Source organism: Meleagris gallopavo, chromosome 8 (genome assembly GCF_000146605.3).
Source record: "Meleagris gallopavo isolate NT-WF06-2002-E0010 breed Aviagen turkey brand Nicholas breeding stock chromosome 8, Turkey_5.1, whole genome shotgun sequence".
Lineage (NCBI taxonomy): Eukaryota > Metazoa > Chordata > Aves > Galliformes > Phasianidae > Meleagris > Meleagris gallopavo.
Window position 1 is genome coordinate 28,728,651 of NC_015018.2, and position 9,254 is coordinate 28,737,904.

The 9,254-nt window shown below is 36.0% G+C and overlaps 1 protein-coding gene across 1 annotated transcript in view; it reads right to left on the reverse strand.

The window, feature by feature from the left end:
* Positions 1–9,254, reverse strand: part of NRAP (nebulin related anchoring protein) — a 49,592-nt gene that overhangs the window by 21,417 nt on the left and 18,921 nt on the right. The window contains exons 9-18 of the mRNA XM_031554591.1: positions 7,446–7,557; positions 5,538–5,642; positions 5,058–5,165; positions 4,522–4,635; positions 3,422–3,619; positions 2,596–2,700; positions 1,524–1,622; positions 626–730; positions 158–269; positions 58–89 (exon numbers count right to left, since the gene is read on the reverse strand). Of these exons, the coding sequence (XP_031410451.1) occupies positions 58–89; positions 158–269; positions 626–730; positions 1,524–1,622; positions 2,596–2,700; positions 3,422–3,619; positions 4,522–4,635; positions 5,058–5,165; positions 5,538–5,642; positions 7,446–7,557 (1,090 nt within the window). The remainder of the gene's footprint in view (positions 1–57; positions 90–157; positions 270–625; positions 731–1,523; positions 1,623–2,595; positions 2,701–3,421; positions 3,620–4,521; positions 4,636–5,057; positions 5,166–5,537; positions 5,643–7,445; positions 7,558–9,254) is intronic.

Genomic DNA, 9,254 nt, shown 5'->3' on the forward strand with positions numbered 1-9,254 from the left:
AATTCACACAAAGAATCTCATTCATAAGTAATATATTCTGTCTCACACTTGTCTCACATGGTTATGGAGTTGCTTTAATTCAGTAAAATCTGCTTTAGACATTGTTTTACATGAAGTTAACAGGAATTAGGCAAGATGGAAGGTTGAATCATTCAACTCACATCACTGGCAATTTCTCTGGAGGCCCTCGCAGTCTGGAAAGGGAGTGCTTCCATTGTCAGCTTGTAGCCTTGAGCACGTAGATTATGCCAAGATTCCCTGTATTTCACCTAAAGTAGGAGAGGCACATGTAGATTGCTCTTTCGCTTTTAAATGCACAAAGGAATAAACAAAGGAACCCTCTTTCATTTGTTATTCTGAGTTACTCATTCCTCATAATCAAAGGAATTTTTTTTTTTTTAAATTATCTTGAGGAAATCCTACTATCTCAGGCAAAGCAAGTCCTATATTTCATGTAGATTTAATTTACAACTACATGTATGCTAATGGAAATAAATATCATTATAATCAAATCAGGGAAAGCATAAATAGAACAGATCTAAGAAGTCCTTTACTTATCCTCCTTCCTTGCCACTGCACAATTTATCCTCCAACTCAAGTAAGTATAAGAAATACAAAAATTTACATCACTGAGATTGGCTGCATTTATTCTTGCTTGTGTGAACTCAGGCAGACCCAGTGTTGGTGTATAGTGATGCTGAATGTCCTCTCCTGCTGCTTTATAAAGGCGCTAGAAAAGAGACCAAAAAAGACAGTTGCAATTAATTGTCCTTAATATCTCAGTAATGCAACAGCAGTGCTTAAGTTGTGTATGATTACGGCAACTATAATCAGCCAGCACAAAAAAACCCCAAACAGCTAAGAATATGACAGTGCTATTTCATGTTTTTGTTTTTCTGGAAAGTAAAACCAGGACAAGTTTAAAATAATTTTCATACGTATACCAGGATGCCAACCCACTGTGTTGTTAGCTTTGCATTTAGTACCTTCCCAGCAAGGGCTAAAGTGTACCTAAAACCATTAATTGTACCTTGAACGTATGTTATTTAAGGGGGCTGGCATTTCTGGCCATCTTTTCTAGCTTAGACCTTTTCTTCATGTTACGACAGACAATTCTGATAATTTATCTGTGGGTTTCCTCCTGCTTTTTGAAAATTAGAGATGATATTATTCTGGAGGCCTCAAAAGCAGCCCATACTGTGCAAATGAGCTCCCTCAAGAACAACATCAGATCTTTTGAGGTTTTGTTTCATGTAAAAACATTTGATAAGAGGATACTATCATAAGGACACTATTCAAGTGGTTTTGTTTTTTATTTTTTAAAGAGATTGAATTGAAACACGATGTTAAATACTTTTCTGGAAATAATAAAACATGATCTAACTAGGCATAAGCAGAATTCAGTAATGCTCGTTTTCTTTTTGATGCATGTTGCTTTCGGAAGAGAATTATCTTTCTCCCTCCATCCCTCGCTCGCTGCATTTTGAAAAGCATATTTTCTGATTCACGTTAAGAGAGCCTACCTCATTAGCAATCATATTGCTGAATTTTGCATGAAGGAGGCCAGGAGAGTCTGTCACCGATGTGTACTTGAAGGAATGTGGCTGCTGACGATATTTACTCTGAGTTCACGCACAAAGAAAGACGAACAGAATTACTACATTGTCTTGTCAAATATGGGACATTTTCCAGTACTCGTGCCTTTCTGCTTACAGCTCTACTTTACTTTGCAAAGGTTATGTAACTTGCAACCTTTAAATTAATTTACCATTTGCAAATCTGAATTTGATGAATTCTAGTCTCATAGGGGAAAAGAAAAGTAAGTAAGGAATAAGATGTAAAATAAAACAAGCAAAAAACTATCATGCTAAATACAGTTATGAGGTTATTTCACACCTTGGTGTTATTAACTTTGGCTAGTAGAATTACAGTGAGGCAATCCAGTCTAGAGAAAGGGTGCTGCACAAGTCACTGAATTTTTTTGTGGTAAAGACAAGATTTCACCTAACCCATATGTCAGAATTGTGAACAAAGTAACCACAACATCACTGCAAGTAGGTAACCGTTCACTAAAACAATTACGAAGAGCATTCTACAAAGAGCAAATATTTTTCTTATTTTCACATCAGTGGAAATATGGGTAATAGATCAATGATTGGAAGCTATCAGAGACTATAAGAAGATAACACGACAGAGGAGAGAAAAAAATCAGGTAAAGAGGCAGTTAAAAAAATGGTACATGAAGGCAGCAAGTGAAAAACAGACTGTTGGGCACTGCAGTCTAATTTTGGAGAAATAGCACAAGGTACTTAATAGAAATAGTCATGGCCTTAGTTTTAGTTAGACCCATTTTTAATCTAAATGAAAATCACATAAAATAACCTACTGAGTCAGGAGAAAAGATTTGTGAAAACAGCAAACTCTGCAAAATCCTGGAACTCGTTCAGGCTCACCCATCTGCATGAACTGACTGATCAAACACAAGGGGAGGGAGACTAGCTCTATCCAGTGTGCCACTTTGCCAGCCCAGTTTAATGGAAAGACATCTGGCAAACTCTTGTATGCAGTGGAGAAATCAAAAACCTCTTTTGTTACCTCACTGATGAGTTCAGAGGCTTTCTTCTTTCCTTCAATCTCTAGGGCCCCTGGAGTAATACATCCAACTCCTCTCATAAAGTTCATGTCAGACCGATATAAATTCTAAAGAAAACCAAGCAGAAGTAATTACAAGTTTGTGTTTGAAATGCCCTATATTTGTTCATCCAAAGATACACAATACATTTATTCAAATAAATCCACTAAAATTTGTCTGTGATAGGTACTGTTAAGGTTCTTTGCCCTACATTCTTTTGTTTATGTGCATAAAGCACTGGCAGATCTACAGAGGTTCTGAAGTGTACTAAATCCCATGAACACTGAATGGACTCCGAACTTTCATTTGTAACCTTGAAAATCTCCTCCAGATAAATATCATTTGTATCTTATATTAATTACACCTACGCAGTATTTATTTACAGGTCTTTTTCAAGTCCGATCTTTAACAATAAGCATTTTCCTTCTGGAAGTACAAATTACTCCTACCCAGATACAAATCAACTCAAATAGTTGCTAAATAGTTTTCATGGTAATCAACAGCTTAAAAAGAATATTTTATCAACAGTGCAGTCATACTCACTTGCAAGCACTCCTCGCCCAGTCATCAAAGACTGCTTTACTTTATCTCTCAGTATGGTGTGATCACAGACATTGCACAACTGCTCAAACAGATAAGCAACTCATCCTGGTTGTAATCAAGGGGGAACAGCTATTGTTTATCTCCCAGCCACCATTCAGATACATACCATCAGCTGCCACAATTTGGAACTGAATTATTTTCAATCACACCCAACTGGGAAATATTGCTGGGATATTTTGCAATTACCTCACTCTGTAGTTTATATGCATTCTTGGCACACTGCAATCTCAGATCATCAGTCAAAGAAGTGTACTGGTGTAGCAGCTGTCTGTATTCTTGTTCACTGACCAGAGACTGGGCTTTCCTGGCATGCACCAAGTTTATCATATCGAGTGGCAGATGGAAATGAGTCTTTGTATCCTCAAAACCTTGCTTATATTTCACCTATCAAATAAAAAACAGATCACATATAGAATTACAGCAGTAATGCGATGTTATATACCACACATCTAATTGCAGCATAGTAATCAGAATTCACGTCTTGATCAGAAGGGACATTATCCAAATCCAGCATAAATTATTCTTTTTAAAAGTGCATTCCTAAATTTAACTATACTGTGAATGCTCGATATTTGTATTTAGAACATGTGGCAGCCTATTCTTCATCAAAATAGTAGCCATCTACATTATATTTAACTAAGTTGAGATATAAAGAATTTTCATTTTTGTTACTGCGAAACACACTGAAACTATAAAATCACCAAACTGATGACAGAATTCTTAATTTTCTGTACCTCTAGAAAGCACAACAAGGAGTTGAAGCTATTGTTTGGGGATAAAATATGAACAGTTATGTAGTTGAAACGCTACACATTCCCACTCAAAATATTTGTTGGTGCCTACTGATTCGGCGCACAGCTTCACCTCATAGTATTAAATATTATTTTTAAGGTTGTTGGGATTTCCCCCTTATTTTCACTTGTTTTCTCAGGAAGAGGATTTAATAAAAATCTTCAGATAATTTTTTTCCTGAGAAATTTCCTAATCAGATTATGCAAAATTGAGATGCTCAGGTAATTCATCCAGATAATGAAAATCCAGATCTACTGATGTTCAAACTGACTTAAAGTAATCTGACAGATGACTCAATTCTTTAGACACTTGTTTTACCTTTATCAGTCTAAGAACACAATCACACAAGAAAGAATCCTAGCACAAGCACAGAACTCATTGAAATGAAATAGCATGACAAGAAGATAGTTCACAGCTCATTATACTTTCCATAAGAACCCATGCACCATTAGGAATCAATTCCAAAATTTCCACGTCTTCCTTTTTATGCTTACGTTGCTCTGTAGAGATGATGCATGGACTGAATGAGCAATACGAATATCACCATCCAAGCCATATGAACCAATCATCTGCCCTTTCATTTTCTCAAATGCTTCCTTATACTTGTGCTGAGACAGAAACAAGAAAAGAAATATGAACAGGACTGAAGAGAAACAAGAATTAAGAACTGTTACAAAACCAAATAAAAAGATTTACATATTGCAGAAGGAGAGCCACGAATAATAAACTCTGGTTATACTTAGTTGATGGTGGTCTACGTCTCCTGAGCAATCCCTAAGATTGCCCAGTCCCTACATCAGCTAGGCTGATCGGCTTTGCTTTAGCAAGCCTTCCTTTGGTAGTTACCAGTAACAATTAATTGTGTCAGCACCTCCAAAACTACAATAACTAACAAGAAGGAAGCTGAATGTCTCCCAGCTATAGGTTTCACTGAACGTGCAGATTCCATCAAGAGTCACTGAGCACAGAAGAAATACTCAGAAGTGACTGACATCTCCTACTGGACAGTGTTAGCAGTAAGTTCACCTACATCGCTTATGATTTCACCCGAAGCCTTAGCTGCCTGGAAGGGAATGGCATCGAGTCTCAGCTGATATCCACCATCTTTCATCTTTTGCCAGGACTCCTTATAGCGAATCTAGCAAATAGAGAAGAGGAAAGAAATACAGATGCTAATCAGAGGACTAATATTGCAGCATTATTGTTACCCTAGCGACGTTATCAGAACATTTTCATTCTATTCTAACACAGAAGGCTACAATAAATGAAATTATCAAGATGCAACAAGAATGATTACAAGTGGTCATTATAAAACTGTAGTTGGTTGATCTCGATCTTTCTAACTTAAGAGAAGTTTGGCAAGAAGTTTCATTTCTCATTTTACTTTGGAGACATTTAGACCAGAGAGTAATCATACACAGGGGAAAGTAAGAAAAAAAAAGTTTGCCTGTATAAGACAAATGGCAAAGCACTGTGAATTTTTCTAATATTCTAAAGGACAGATTTATACCTCACTGATATTCTTGGTGTTTAATTTAGCCCGAAGGATTTCAGGAAGATCTGTTGTTAGCGTATATTGATGCTTTACACTTTCTCCATGTTCCTTGTACAACCTCTGCAAACAGAAATGAGTTTTAGTAGTAAGTATTCAATGTATGTTCACCAAATAATTTTGACCAAAATAAAGAACACGAATAGATTTATAGAAAGCAAAGAGTACAAGAAAGTGATAGCAGCATTAAGTACAGGCAACTATATGAGTCAAAAAGTATTCAAAAGAACTTAAGGTGTTTCATGCATCTATCAGCTAGCGTATGCTAGAGAGGAACTCCTTGAAATTATGAGCATGTAAACCGATACGACAATTCAGAGCTCTGGATATTAATTTGATAAGACTTCCAGCATATATGAATAAGGGGAGAGAGAATAAACAGTGTTTATTAAGGATATGTAGCCATGAGTGGCCCACCAGCATGTCTGAAATATCACAGAGATCACACATCTTTCTAAATTTATTCATATTTAGTAGATGAATACACTGATAATTATCAGTGCAATTACTCCAATTTTATTTCCAGAGCTAACTGCAAGGGGTGCTCTATAATCAATAGAAAGAAATAAAAAAAACTGAGAGGCAACTGATCCCAGCTACATGGACTACTTCTATCAATCTTTGGAGGAAGATTATAGGGTTGACTCAGGACTAGGCGACTTTAAGACATCTACAGATAGATAAGAAGTTCCATGAGGTTAACTGGAACTTCACCTACAATGGCTATCCAGAGTTCACCTCTTTCAAATTACTTTTCTTTCCTTTATTAGTTTCTTCTTACATTGACACTGTAGTTCTCAAACTACTACATATAGCCACCTCTTCTTCTGGCCTTAGATACGACCTGTATCTTGACCACCCAGCTTGCCTTTCCCAGGCTGTTATTCCCACATAAGTGTTTGAGAACCTCGAGATAAGAATGAACCTGCGTGTTTCACCCTGCTGTCACTTTCTTTAGCAAGTATACCCACTTGTAATGCAGCTCCACGAGAGGAAAATTAATGAGAACTCCACGTGTGAAGAAGTAGAACAGCAGACTGATTTTGACTGTGGCTCAGTGGAACAAAATGACTTATATTTATCCTGTCTGAGATGTAAGTCTTTTGGATCTTATTAATTAAACCAAAGGCACAGACACTATAAGCATTACAATAGCATGTGTTTTACACAAAGTCTTTCATCTTCTTCTTCACTTTAAAAATATCTATTTTCACAATAAAACATCCTCTCATGTTTGAAACTTGTCTTTTTTGAGTGACTGTTGCTTATTATTCACTTCAGCATTATCCCAGTTAAGTCTACAATAGTTTTAAATCGCTCTACTATTAAAAATAAACATGTTTAAACACCAAACAGCCTCAATTCTTTCCTTTAACGTTTCCCCTCCTGGATTTCTCTCTCAGCAGGTTGACAGCTTGAAACAATTTATTTTTTCTTCCTTGTCACGCTGTCTCACATTTTATTTCCAAAGAATCTGCAGAAATTGAAATTTGAAAAAATTGTTTGAAAAGTAAGAGGAACCCCAAGTAGGTTCTTCTTCAATGAATCTCAAAAGGTAAACACTCTCTAAAGGCCAAAGGTCAGTCTTACTCCTAAATTTTACTTCTGAAAAAAAGAAAAAAATGGGCTGAATGCCTTTTTTTTTTTAAACACAAAATTTGCATTCACTGTAGTGAGATTTCCATGACTTCCCGTTTCAAGTTAGAAACATATTTTTCATGAGATGCACCACACCAGAACACAGAAGTTTTATGGTTCCCAAGGATTATCTCAGAGAAAGAAAGAGAGAGAAAGCCAGTGCTTCAATCGGGGCGTTCAAAGAGGATACCACTCTTATAATCATAATGTATATACATTATAACTTACATCCACAGCCTGGTTATAACTAATTCTAGCCTGGATCATCTCAGGAGTGTCTTTAATACTGGTAAACTTCAAAGCATATGGATGCTGACGGTACTTCTTCTGTTGAGCAGAAAAAGATCAAAGCTGTGAATTTTGTGCTGCTCTTTCATGCTATTTGAAAGAGAAAAATCATAGGTTGCTGGAGATTAGAGTGAATTTGTGAACATAATTATTATTCCTCTTTCCTCATCTTTATGTCCTAGGTACTTTCAGATTAGTATTTGTTTCAATTTAACAATAACCTTTTGCCGATTAATATTAAAGTATTTCTCCCAAAATATAAAGAAAACATTTCAAAATCAGATAATGTCTACTTAAATACTCCAGGACTCAGGATTTGAAAATCTTTTTCAGGTAGCTTCAAATACAGTATGACTTATATTTTTTATTTATAGTTCCTTTAAGCAAGAAATGGTATGTGATTGTGATGCGCTAATAATGGCAATGGCTAAACTGCTGTTTCAAGAGTTAGTTTTTTTCCTTGCTTACCTGTAGCAATCTGTGCAGCCATTAACACTGTGCCTAATTGTTGTGGTATATGATATTAATCATGATATTAATTTTGCGTGTTTGAAAGAACCCATAAAAGCCTCTGAGACATTGTGTTATATATACATAATTAAAATGAAAGCTGTTTTATGAGAAAATGACACTTCTTCCATATGGTCCAGTCAGTAAAATCTTCCCTTCCTGCATGAGTGGTCCTATACACATCATTACTCTTATCACTTCTCCAAATAGCATGAACTAAGTATCCTGATGTCTGTGACGAACTCCCAAGTCAACAAGTATGTTCATGACTCTTTTGGAAACTGTTCACATCTGTGTACAAGGCTAAAGCCATGTCATCCTCCTTTAATTTAATACGATCCCCAGAAGTTACTCTGAGACAATATACTGAATCTTTGAGGACTTAAAATGACAATGTAAAACATATTAAATCTTTTAAGTGTTACAAGCTAACAAGCAATATTTTGATTGCAGATAGAAATCCCTTAACAATGAGCAATCTTATTGATTTTAACTGAGGACAGAAGTGGGTTACTCTTTGTCGTGTTCAGTTGTAAAAACGAACATTAGTTGACAAGAACATCCCTACATAAAATTCAAAAAGCAATTGCTTTTTAGCAGTAACACAAGTAATTCATGGACTGTATACAAAAGCCATCTAAAATTTTCACTCACAAAATACGTTGACATGAACAACCTCCCAGGTCAAATTTCTGCGTGGCAAATTTGTCACTACTGTGCGTCAAAACGGCATGCTTCATACAGATTCACAGTTACTGTCCCAGCTGGCACTAGCTTTTATGAAGCTATCTCACTTCATGCTAGCTGAGGATATAATTTATTGTATCTAAAATAAACATCCATCTTCAATGCAGATGATTATACAGGAAAAGAAAAATAATGGCAGCAATCAGGCAGATGTAAAGAACAACCATGTAGTTCTGAGACCAGTGAGACCGTTATTCTCACTGAACAAATGGACAGGTGATTCCTGTATCATCAGTGGTTATCTAATAAAATCACAAAACTCAGTGTACTACTACAGCAGATTTGGCCAATAGGACTCCCTCTGAAATAAAAGAGACAGAATACTATGAGCCTTTGAATCATTTCCACCACTACTTCCTTTGAAGGCCTCTTGGGAATGGCACAAAGGATTCTAGAGCTTGCCTTACCTGTAAGTGGCATTGGTTATAGAGAAAATAAGGATGAAAACTACTCAGAAGTGTATATATATATATATATATATATAGATATATA